This window comes from Rhinoderma darwinii, chromosome 2 (genome assembly GCF_050947455.1).
Source record: "Rhinoderma darwinii isolate aRhiDar2 chromosome 2, aRhiDar2.hap1, whole genome shotgun sequence".
Taxonomy (NCBI): Eukaryota; Metazoa; Chordata; class Amphibia; order Anura; family Rhinodermatidae; genus Rhinoderma; species Rhinoderma darwinii.
Window position 1 is genome coordinate 421507096 of NC_134688.1, and position 13122 is coordinate 421520217.

Sequence of the window (13122 nt, forward strand, 5' to 3'; positions counted from 1 at the left end):
CAGTAAATTAGAATATTATATAAGCCCAATTTCAAAAATGATTTTTAATACCGAAATGTTGTCCTACTGAATAGTATGTACAGTATATGCCCTCAATACTTGGTCGGGGCACCTTTTGCATGAATTACTGCATCAATGCGGCGTGGCATGGAGGCGATCAGCCTGTGGCACTGCTGAGGTTATCAATGCGGCGTGGCATGGATGTGATCAGCCTGGGGCACTGCTGAGGTATTATGGACGCCCAGGTTGCTTTGATAGCGGCCTTCAGCTCGTCTGCATTGTTGGGTCTGATGTCTCATCTTCCTCTTGACAATACCCTATAGATTCTCTATGGGGTTTAGGTCAGGCGAGTTTGCTGGCCAATCAAGCGTAGTGATACTGTGGTTATTAAACCGGGTATTGGTACTTTTGGCAGTGTGGGCAGGTGCCAAGTCCTGCTGGAAAATGAAATCAGCATCTCCATAAAGCTTGTCAGCAGAGGGAAGCATGAAGTGCTCTAAACTTTCCTGGTAGACGCTGCGCTGACTCTGGACTTGATATAACACAGTGGACCAACACCAGCAGATGACATGGCTCCCCAAACCATCACTGACTACGGAAACTTCACACTGGACCGCACGCAACTTGGATTGATGGCTCTCCACCATGGTTCCCAGAACCCATATGCAAAAGCGAAAGAAGATTTGAGAGCCCCTCTGTAGCATCCTGACCCATCTGCCTCAGGGAAGACAGTTTTTCTTGGGGTAGAAGAACCTTTTCTGAAAAGGTGTCAGAAGACATTCCCTGAAAGTAAATATTTTAGAAAGGAGTTGCAGAAATGTGTTGACTGTTGGTCCCTGGGAGCAGAGAAGCGCCATCACCATGGAGAGGACCTTGGTGAACACCCAGTGAGCTGTTGCAATGGAGGGCCACAAACTGGAAATTGAGGTACTGTGAAGAGGAGGAAATGATGATGAGAGTGACTGTTTAGGATGTGTAAAGTAAGCCTCCTTAACGAGAGGAACTCCCTCTGCACCATGGAGACAGTAACTGACTTTTAGGGACTCCATGCGAAAGTGAAGGACACAGGCATATTTGTTAAGAAGCTTGAAGTCCAGGATGGGGTGAACCAATCCCTCCTTCTTGGGTATCACAAAAAGGTTTTAGTAGAAACCCAGAAACCTTTGATCTGGTGGTATGGGAAGAAGCACCCCCTGATGTAGGAGTTTTCACATGAAAAAAAGTGGAAGCTTTGCATGGGAGATGGGGAGGAGTGGATTGGAGAAAGCGATCGAGGGGAATGATGAAGAATTTGATGCAGTAGCCTGAAAAGACTACTTTGCTGACCCATGCCTCAGAGGTGCGAGAAAGGGGGCCCAGATCTATATGAATGTCCATGGTTATAAATGGGATATCCAACAGGCTCATATAGATATGGTGGCTAAGTGTCCACATACTTTTGGCCATATAATGTAAAGAAGGCCCACACTAGTACTTACCTACCTTCTTCCTTATGCAGTACAGTAATATTCTACATCTCAGATGGATCCTCAGACAGTATCATAGTGCTAATCTGTACAATGAAAAGTGGTTTGAGGCACAGCCCCCTCCCCCTTCTGATTTGGGTGTAACATCTGGCTGCTGACTAAACTCAGAAGTTTAAAGGGGGTTTAACACTAAGCAATTATCGGGCAGACGAGCATTTATGCAACGCTCGTTGCTGATAATTGCCTTATGTAAACAGGGCAGCGATCAGGAGATGAACAAGCAAATGTTCGGAAATCTGCTGATCATATTGTTTTAAAAAAGTAAAATATTATCGTTGTCGGCAGCACATCTCCCTGTGTAAACAGAGAGACGCACTGCCAACATGATAACGTATGGGCATGAGTGATCGGAGTAACGACCGCTTGTCCTGATACATAGCTCCTTGTGACAGGCGCAGACGAGCACCGATCAACGAGCAGTCTCGTTAATCAGCGCTCGCTGCACCGGCCAAAATTTGCCAGTGTAATAGGGCCTTAACTTTCTCCTCTCCCTTCCTGGGTTTATTAAAATGTTATATAATAGAACTACAAACCACTATACGCTCCGTCCCCATAGTGTTGGCATTTTACCCACATGTGTAATGTTTTGCTTTTTTGTTTATTTGATTTACAGACAAAAAACACAGCACACCATTGTTTTAAATGTAACAATTTAAGTTTTAATCATTATTGGTGGAGAGCAATCCGTACCAAAAAGTGCAAATGTCTGCAGATGAGAGCAGGATTTTATACACCTATGTAGCAGCAACAACTGCACCCAGCCCCATCTCAATGCATATAAATATATACATTTATAAAAAGATAAACACCACCTCTATAAATGCTCCTACACCATAATCATTAGATGCATTGTGAAAAAGTGATATCCATTCCCACCTATATGGCAAAGGAATCCACGACCCTAACCTGTCAAAATAAAAACAGAGTGGGCGGGAGGTGCATAAAGGAGCAAAAATTTAAAGAATCAGCAACTGAACATTGACATCTGGATTAATTACAAATTAATCTCTTAAAAAATAAATATTTGCTTTGTTCTCAGGAAGCTATACTCATATTTAAGAAACACATCTCACTTTTGCGGCTAGTGAGGTCAGGCCTTATAAAGAGCCTTCTTGCAGCAAGAGTTAATTGCGAGGCGAGAGTGCCAACGCAATGGTAGCAAAGTGGTTAAGTAAGAGCTTACAACTCACATCTTGGGCCCAAAACATTCATGTATCACAGGGTTCTGTCTCACCAATGCATGATGTGACTAGGATACTATGCAGTAGTTGCTGCATTACCCCGGCCCTTATTGCTGAGCGGGAGTTATGTATCAGAGAGGAGTTATGGGGACTTCCACCTCGGCAGCACCGCACTAGTTATGGACTCTGCACAGCATTAGTAAATGGGGTCCAGTCAGTGTAATCTAGTTTAACAAACTCTTTCCTACCTGCAGTTGCCGGTAATGACTTAGAATTAACAACAGTGTCAATAGACGCTGGAAGCATCTCTGCAGTGTTACACTGGCTTTCCCGATCCGAAAATGATATGTAATACACTGTCCTTGGTGTGAGCTTCAACTTTTGGTTGGACAATTGCCACAGGCACATGGAAATGATATACTGCATCTTGAGGAACTCACATCTACTGTTGTCTCAGGATAACTACCCATCCATATAACATTCACTGAATGTACTTTCTGATCACAACATCCGGCAGAAATGTGAGTTTTAGTTGCATTGTCTCAAAGAATGTAAAAAGTATAAGAAATGAGAGGACCTAGTGTAAGGCGCTGTCATTCTTTACCATCTTCGTTGTCTGAACTGCAGCATAGATACTTCATGCACCACATTTAATTCACTTTGTGTCCTATGAAAGACCAAAACCCTCACTGACAGCTAATACAGAATCCTGACAAGGACAGGAAACCTAGAGCGTAGCTTCCATGACATAAGCCTTGAAACTACTGATCATAAGACCTTCCACAAGAGCCAGTACATCGTTTTCACAATTTCCTCCTGCTAAATATGGACTTCTTTCCAGTGTTCTTATCGCCAATACCGAGTCCAATTAGCAGCCGTGCTTTCTCATCCTCTTCCTGCTGATTCATGTCCGTCTTTCCCTCACTTTTGCCTTTTGTTTCTGCACCAGCAGCTGGTTTTAGACGTAGCTTCTCTTTAATGACCTGCATGGAACAGTAGATATTTATCAGATCACACAGGACGATCAGGGGTTAAGAGAGAATTCTGAAATGATTAGACTGTCGTAATGGTTCTCACCTGTGCCACCAGAGCCTTCCGACTGTCTCTCTTCACTGCCATGGCAAAGTCAAGCCATGTCCAGGTATTGTTGTGATACTCCAGACAGGGTAACACCAGGTTCAAGTCACCCCAGTCCACGCTATTTTTCTCACCCTGGAAGAAAATCCATTTTATAAGTAATGTTTAACCCTATTTGATATAAGAATCCGACAATTATACGAAGCTTTCGATTATGTAACATTGCTTAATGAAAAAAAAACTAACATACTATTTGAATTTACTTTTTAATATTCCATACACTACAAATCTGGAGCCTCCTGGTTATTAAAGTGTATCTAACCAATCAGGTGACTTTTCAGAATAAGCTGTCAAATGTGTAACGAAGTGGCAGTTATATTGCCCCTGTAAATCCTAACCACATTGCCACCATGAGTACCAGCCACATTGTTCTGTAAGTGCAAGCCATAATGGCCCTGTAAATGGCAACGACATTGCCCTTATAAAACAAAGCTGCATTGCCCAATAAGTGCCAACGATAATGCCCCTATAAATGCCAACCACATTGCCCTCATAAGTGCCAGCCACATTGTAAAGTTTCAGCCATAATGCCCCTGTAAATGTCAGCCACATTGCCCCCATGTATGCCAGCCACATTATCCCATACATGCCAGCCATATTGCCCCTGTAAATGCCAACCACATTGCCCAATAAGTGCCAGCCCTTACCCCTTTATATTTCAGCCTGTTTACCTTTTCTGCTCACTGTCTTGAAGTCCTGCTTTACTGTCCCCTCTTACTGAGCTGCCAGCGCGAGGCTGTTGAGCGGCTTTATTACACCTCAGCCAAGCGCACATTGTAGCCGCTGCTTACGGACTTGCTGCGTGCCTAGCTGATGTAATGGATTTAACACTCATTTTGAGCTGCGGGTGACCATACAGAGGGGGCCTCACACTTTGAGAAGCGCCGATCTCAAGCGTATGGGAACCAGGACGGAAGCATATCTTGGTGACAATGACACTTCGCACATGATGGTGGAGATGTGCAATTGTCAACCGTATAGGACTGATCCTATACAACAGACCGGGCACTTTCTAGTAGATATCTTATTATAATGAAAGGGAGAACCTCATTGGCTTCAGACGACATCTTGCTTTTAGGTAAGAATTGACATCAGCATTTCTTTCTGAGATTTGACGTGTATATACCTTGTAGCTGACACAGAGAGGCACCTGTGGAATTTTAATGTAGATGAATGAATTGTTCATGGCAGCTCGCTCCTTCATCTTATCCAGATCATCCACAGGATGCTGTAACAAAAAAAGTACCTCTATAAAGTCTGGGTAATGATGTGTTCAACAGCCATTATTTTACAGGTTATATAATATTGTCTAATAGGTCTAAATAAAATAACAAAAGGTTTTTTTTTGTTGAGACACTTCCCCAAATTACCTCAGGTGCTTTCCGAAATGAACGTCTGACTCCTGTAGTTCGATTTAAACCCTGTCCACTACCCTTGCCTGGGCCTAAAGACACCGTATCCTCTGCCACAATGAGCTGCCTTGGCTTTACCACTGGCATGCCTGAAACAAAGGGTGAAAACAGCCAAAATTATGTAAATCCATTTTAATTTGTCAGCTTCGTTACCAATCCAAGTTAAAGTCCATATGCACGTTCACAGGCTCCACAAACAGATACCAAATTCACTGAATTAGCGATGTATTATTTTTTGCTTACAATGTCATATTACAGAAATAAATCCTAGTGCAAAGGAAAAGTGGAGAAATAGCTTATAGTAGCCAATAAGGTTTCATGCGGTTGCTATGAGCAATACTGACCATCTTTGCCTGTACTAGCTTTTCTTAATAAGGCACATAGTGTATACCACGGATAGTGTATACCACGGATAGTGTATACCACGGATAGTGTATACCACGGATAGTGTATACCACGGATAGTGTATACCACGGATAGTGTATACCACGGATCCTCTCTCTCACCTGTTGTAACAAGTTTTGATTTATCCTCCTCATCCCCAACCTCCTCCTCTTCTACATTGCGTCCTGGGAAGAAAAATCCCATCATCCTATGGAAGAACTGATGTGTGAGCTGGATGGTGAGAGAAACCACATTCACCTGGAAAAATAAATCATGTGTAAGTTCACAAAAAAGTGGAAATGCTGGGTTGTGAACTACTCCTACTACAAATCTTTGGCTCTAAAGCGTTTATTTTTGGTATTTTTTTCCCCTTAGACTCTGTCTCAGCCTTTCTAGCTGGTAACTTTGATACAGTAACTGAAAACGCTGTCTTTTGTGGTAATCTATGGGCAAAGCCTTAGAAAGCTATTGGACTAATTCTGGTAAGGCTACTTTCACATGGTGCCAATTTGATCAGTATTTTGCATCTGTATTTTTAAGCCCAAACCAGGAGTGGATCCTAAACACAGAAGAAGATTTTTCTGTTTTGCAACTATTCCTGGCTTTGGCTACCCCAATATTTACCACACATATTCATGCTGCCCTCAGACAGGTGAGCATAAATACCTGACAGATCCGCTTTGAAAACAGTGACCAAATATGCATCGTTTGAATGCGGACTAAGTCTCTATATATTCTACCTGAAAAGGTGTATATAAACACTGTCTCAGAAGGGAAGAGGTGGGGGTCAAGGCTCTTGAGAAATAGAGCTCATCCAATCATTATTATCTTGACTCTATTATACAGCTATATTATCATAAAAATCTTTCTATAGTTAGCTAAATCTGTGTTAAGGTGCTGTCTCACCATGACAAACCCTTTTCTAAATGATGCTGACCCGAGGATCAAGTGATTGCCATGGGTCCGACCTCTAAACTCCCACCCGAGCAGCTAATATCGCTGGGGAGAGTTACGGCCAGCCACACATTTTACCTTCAGCGGCCGGAAATGTAGTATTACTTGGCATCCATTCAAATCAATGAGCAACCTTGTAATATAGGGCTATGCTGAGAATAGCAGAGCAGGAGACTCTTTTTTTTTTTTTTTTTTTTTTTAGCGGAAATCTGCTCTGGTTAATAGAGATAATAAAATATTTATTCTGACTATGCCTTGTTATTTTTTATACATAGTATGTTTGTCATAACGGGTATTGATCACAAAATATTCCAGATATAGAGTAAAAGGAAATGGCAGAGACTAAGGACAGTACCGTATATGTCGGCGTATAAGACGACTGGGCGTATAAGATGACCCCCAACTTTTACCCTTAAAATATAGAATTTAAGATATACTCACCATTTCGTGCAGGAGCGCTTCACTATGGCCATCGGCGGCAGGACCCAGGACTCTCTGTCTCTTTGAACTCGCGCATGCGCAGATAGGCTGCTTCATCGCGCGAGATCTGAGAGGCAGGGAATGAGAGGAAAGGGCGGGCCAGAGGATCTTACAGAGATGTTCCCTGGCGGCTAATACCGGACTGCAGGCTCACAAGGTAACACACAACCTGTGTGTAGACAATATGTAGACTAGGGATGTCACGATACCAGAATTTGGACTTCGATACCGATACTTCGTTTAGTATTGCGATTTCGATACCAATTTCGATACTTTTGCCAACAGTAATAAAAAAAAAGTTCTTCCGTTTTCTGATGTGAGGCGAGACGTGTGATGAATTTTGAACGCGCCTCACATTAATAGTAATTAATCCCATCATGTTTCTCAGTCATAATGGGTTAATGTGTGAGGTACATGATGGGGTTAATTACTATTAATGTGAGGCGCGTTCAAAATTCATCACACGTCGCGCCTCACATTAATAAGTGAATGAAAGCCGTGTTTATTTCATTTTTTTACAGCGTACACATCATAAATGATGCAAAAACATTGTTGTGCGCGCCATTACTGAATGTGTGAATATTTTATGTATTGAGACTTATTTTAATGTTTATTGTAAAAAAGGTGAATGTGTATTTTTTTTAAAATTTAACAATACTTTGTTTTTACTTTATTTTTAAACTTTAATGTACTGACATATATCAGATATATCCCAGTACATTAACCTGTGGACGGATAATACACAGGCAGTTGTTAGGACATACTTGGGTATGTCCTAACAACATGAAATATGGTAAGACAGCCCTGGGGTCCGTCAATAGACCCTGGGCTGTCTGCCCATATATGGTATGGCCCTCGATCGCGTCACAGGAATTCCCTGTGACGCAATCCAGGGGCATCCCCCCTTCTCACTTTCCCCTGAATGCTGCAGTCAGCTGTGATCGCAGCATTCAGGGGAATAGCGGCGGAGAGGAGAGGTTTCTCTGATCTCCGCCGTTATAGAGCGGGGCTGCGGCTGTGTAATACAGCCATTGCCCCGCTCCTGACAGGAAGTGCGCGCGCGGTCAGCATGAGGAGGTGCGGCCGGCGCTGCACTAATGAGCGGCAGTTCAGGCACTGAAGACAGAACATGGGGGTGTTTTGTAGCGCGCCCGCCATGTTCTGTCTCCAGTGCCGCCGCTCATTAGTGCAGCGCTGGCCGCATTGCATCATCCTGACCCCGCGAACTTATCATGACTCAGGAGCGGGGCTGTGGCTGAATTACACAGCCGCGCTCCCATACATTCATGTGTTACTATACTGAGCTGTGCGGCTGCAACGTGCATCCCTAATGTAGACAATATCCGGCATATAAGACGACCCCACACTTTTGACATTTTTTTAAGGGTGTAAAAAGTCGTCTTGTACGCCGATATATACGGTAGATAGAAAGATTCCGTCTACAACCAAGAATTCAGGATGATTCATTTACATAATAAAATGAAAAAGAAGAAGAAAGGCAGTTACTTCAAAGTGCTCTTTTATAGAGATGCCTCCGACAGGTGGACGGACTTTGCTATACAGTCTCAGCGCAAGTTGTCTGCCCGACTGAGCAGGACTCTGTGGTCTTAGTGCCACCTGTGGAAGGAAAGGACACCCAGGTAATGATTTGGTGGGATTACGTATACAAAAATAAATAAAAAATTGCTTTAGTGTTGAGCTTGATGGTTGTAAACCAGCTTTGATTTTCTCACCTTGTAAACAGCATTAGGAAGCAGATTATTCATGGTAAACCATCCCAGTTCCAGCAGATGTTCGGCCGTGTCATCAGACTTATTGACCTATGTTGTATAAGGGAAAAATATTTATTGCTTTAGAGCAATGTCTCACACTAAATTCATATTATTATAATTTAATTTACTTCCCCATCTCCTATCAAAACAACCCCCTTCTCGAAAGACATCCTTCTCGGTGGTCAGCTGTTATAGATTATAGATAGGACGTTTTGTTTTGCCACACATTTCTCCTGCAGTGGCCACTGCAGGAGAAATGTAGTATTACATGACAGCCATTCAAATGAAGATCTGCTCATGTAAAACATGGACGGGCTGGGTCTGTCAGAGCAAAGAGAGGCTCACTTTTTTTTAAATCTTTTTTTTTTTTTCAGAGGCCTCAATCCACTTCCTTTTTTAGAGTTGTTCCTACCTTGCTATACAGGAACCTCTGCAATTCTAGCTCTGCAATGCCCAACTGTCCATCCTGCTCAGTGAGTCTCCATCGTGCCTGGGCAAAGTAGAATTCAGTATGTCGAACCATGCTCACATCTTCTGGCTGCTTGCGCAATTCCATTTTATTTGCTCTTTGCAGCTGGAAGTCCTTAAAGCATCTGAAATAAAGCTCAAGGTGTTTTAGATATACTGTTAACATACAATAGTCAATAGATCCGGATGATCACTTTTTTTAACCAGAGAAATTGAAGCTCATTTTTGCCTTCAGGATGCAGCGTATTGTTACATATTTGCCTCTGCGAATTACGAGAGCCATGACTTTTTTTTAATATTTTTTGCTGACGTTGCTGAGTGACGTCTTATTTGCATTTTTGAGTGTACCTCTTTTTGGGTATAATTGATTTGTACATAAAATTTAATGTTTATTTTATATTCATTTTCTTAGATGAGAAGTAGATACATTTGTATCCAGTCTAATAAATGCTCTCTGAGGCCCCATACACATGACCGTAGACTTCGTCCGTAATTACGGACCCTTTCATTTCTGTGGCCGACGAACACCTCCCGTATATTTACGAGAAGGTGTCCGTGCCGTAGAAAGGCTTTGCAAAAGATAGGACATGTACTATATTTGGCTTCATACAGACCGTGCTCCCATACTTTATATGGGAGCACGGCCCGCAAATGCGCGTGGCTGCCTGTGGCCGGCCATTCCCGTAGTCATGGAGCGTGATTCCGGGCACAGTCGTGTGCAGGCGGCCTGAGCTAGACTCCAGGGTGATACATTGTCTCAAACTAGCAGAGGGATTTGTGCAGCTTCTGCTGATGTTGTTAGCTCGCAGAGCATTGCCTAGACTGGAAACAATTGTATTCACTTCTCAGCTGAGAGCAGGTATAGCTATGCACACGTTTGCTGCCTTTGAATGTAAACTTCAGGTATGTTCTCTGGAAAGTTATGGGGTCATTTGCTATGTCCAGGGCAGAGCTGTAAAGCCCCTGCCTTGTGATTCTGCAATCGCTACTGATTGCAGTATTAAAAGGGTAAAACAGCCGGAATCAAAGATTTCTTAGATCCTGGCAATTGCTGTCTGTCAATCAAAGCCGCCCCCCCCCCCCCACAGATGATCATATGGGCACAACCTCCGGGCCCACCTGATCGCAGCACCATACATTTACAGTGGATGGCACCAAGGGGTTAAACACTAAAATTATCCGGGAAAAAATGTAAATAATGAGTAACGAGTGGCAGGGATGTCGTGTGTATGTTTTTCTTTCTTTTTATGTCTCATGTAATTAACACTCATTCGGCAACTTAATATTAGACTATTTGGATTCCATCACAATATGACATGATGAGAGATTACCTGATGAGGATGTTCAGTTCTTCACTCTTCTGCTGTAATTCCATCTTCTCCTGAAAGAGCTGTCCCTGCAGTTTGAGGTGTTGCTCGTGTAAAGACTCATTCTTGCTCTCATCATGAAGCAGCTGGAAAACAAAGTGAAGGTTACATTTTGGAATATAGATGTTTCCATAAGAGGGGCTTTCCCAGGGTATGATTTTACAATAGTGTCATGGTTCACTTGCAATGAAAAAGCAACATAAACCTGACAAAATATAGACTAGCATTGCTCACACAGATTGCATAATGTCACACATTGCATGTTAATGGCTTGTGCAAAAAGTTAATGAATATAAGAAACTGTGTACTACAAAGTTTAAAAGGATATAGTAACGTAAAACAAAAAATGGGCTGCTTTACCAAAAAAGGTAAGAAAAAGAGAACTATAAAGGAATAGATAGAGAAATATATCAGTGGCTAGTGGGGTTTGCTGCAAGATATTTTTTAGGCGCAATGACCAAAGAGCTGAATTAAGTTATAAATATGAAAATAAAAATCTGGAAAACTGGTTCACATTGTGGATGTCCAGTTGTGGGACTAAGAATGTTCCATTACATGAAGGACAGATTATAAACCAGCTATAAGTAAAGGATTATCAAGTGACTGCCACACATGTAAAGTAAAAAAAAACATTGCAACAGCACTCCGGTCAGCACATCCTCACAAAATGAAAAACGTACAGGCGCAAGTAAGCTGTGCTGACCAATCTTTTTTTGTGTTGCATGTTGCATATGTGGGGGTGGTGACGGTCTCCATTTTTGGTTGTGCAGTCCTCCCATTTTACCGAAGGGCGCTTTTATTTAGAGTAAAGCCGGTCCTTACCTACCCCGAGTATATTCTGCAGGCTTAGACACAGAATAAGAGGTATATTTTCAGGTTAGGGACCTAATTAATAGAGGTCGCCTTGATGTGGCAGGTGGGCTCACACAATTTGATCAAAATGTGCGCAAAGAACCTTACTATTGTAAGTAAACGTAGCAGCAATGCATATATATTTATAAATTGTGTATTAGGCAATCTTCGCATTCGCCGAGTGCTGTGGCAATGTTTTTTTCTTTACATGTGTTGTCTGCAGTCACAGCGTACTTGCACCTGCACATAAGGAGGGAGTCTGGTCGACATTTCAGTCATATTATGTGGAACCTATTAATAAGAACCAGCTTGAGCTCAAAATTACAAAACAATTTACAAAAAGTTGAGCAGACCTTCACGACAGAATACATTTGCTTCTCCAGCTGTCGTATTTGCAAAACGTGTTGGCGGACGGCTTCTTGCAGATGTAGGATGCTGCTTCTCTGCTCCTCAGGGTTACTGGAGATCTCCAATTGGAAACGCACACGCTGCTTTTTCTCACTGTGTTCCTGGTGATATGAGACAGATTATTCCATTCATGATTAAATATTTATTCATTTTGTGAATCTGGTCTGTGCTGCATCCCACCTGGACTCATGTCATGAAACACAATCAGGATCTCTATTCCTATAAGAGGTTTTTGAAACTATTTCCCCAAATAATTTGAGCACCCATGACTATTCTCTCCATAAAACAACAAGCAATCGCATGATTTCTACACAAGTGGTGGACCATCCATAATGTGGGAATAGCCTGTGTATGTTTTCACAGACACAAACACACACATAACATTAAAACCACATGCCTAATATTTTGTAGGTCCCCCTCATATCCCTAAAACAGCTCTGACTTGATGAGGCCTGGACTCCACAAGACCACTGAAGGTGTCCTGTGGCATCTGGCACCAAGACGTTAGCAGCAGATCCGTTAAGTCTTATAAGTTGTGAGGTGGGGCCTCCATGGATCAGCCCTGTTTTTCCAGCAGATCCCATAGATGCTGGATTAAATTGAAATATAGGGAATTTGGAGGCCACGTTAACCCCTTGAACTTTCTGTCAAGCTCCCCAAACAATTCCTGAACAATTTTCTCAGTGTGGCAGACGCATTATCCTGCTGATAGAGGCCACTGCCATTAGAGAATTTTGTTGCCATGAAGGAGTATAATTAGTCTGCAACAATGTTTATGTAAATGGCACGTGTCAAAGTAACATCCACATGAATGCCAGGACCCAAGGTTTCCCAACAGAACATTGCCCAGAGTATCACGCTGCCTCTGCCGGCTCGTCTTCTTCACACAGTGCATCCTTTTTCCCAGGTAAGACATGAATGCGCTCTTGACCATCCGTATGATGTTAAAAGAAAATGTGATTTATCAGACCCGTCCACCTTCTTTCATTGCTGCGTGATCCAGTTCTGATGCTCACATGCCCTTTGTAGGGGCTTTTGGAAGTGGATGGGGTGAGAATGAGCACTCTGAGTAGTCTCTGGCTACGTGACCCCAAACTCCGCAGGCTGCGATGCACTGTGTGTTCTGACACCTTTCTATCATAGCCTTCCGTAACTTGTTTAACAATTTGCCCTACAGTAAC

General features: G+C 42.6%; 1 protein-coding gene across 2 annotated transcripts in view; it reads right to left on the reverse strand.

Annotated features, from left to right (window-relative positions):
• Nucleotides 1-2165: 2165 nt before the first annotated feature.
• Nucleotides 2166-13122, reverse strand: part of BLTP2 (bridge-like lipid transfer protein family member 2) — a 66555-nt gene continuing 55598 nt past the window's right edge. For both annotated transcript variants that reach the window (XM_075854274.1, XM_075854273.1), the window contains exons 30-39: nt 11887-12042; nt 10646-10767; nt 9259-9439; nt 8808-8894; nt 8581-8691; nt 5763-5898; nt 5215-5345; nt 4971-5072; nt 3785-3919; nt 2166-3690 (exon numbers count right to left, since the gene is read on the reverse strand). In XM_075854274.1, the coding sequence (XP_075710389.1) occupies nt 3511-3690; nt 3785-3919; nt 4971-5072; nt 5215-5345; nt 5763-5898; nt 8581-8691; nt 8808-8894; nt 9259-9439; nt 10646-10767; nt 11887-12042 (1341 nt within the window). In that variant the 3' untranslated portion in view covers nt 2166-3510. The remainder of the gene's footprint in view (nt 3691-3784; nt 3920-4970; nt 5073-5214; nt 5346-5762; nt 5899-8580; nt 8692-8807; nt 8895-9258; nt 9440-10645; nt 10768-11886; nt 12043-13122) is intronic.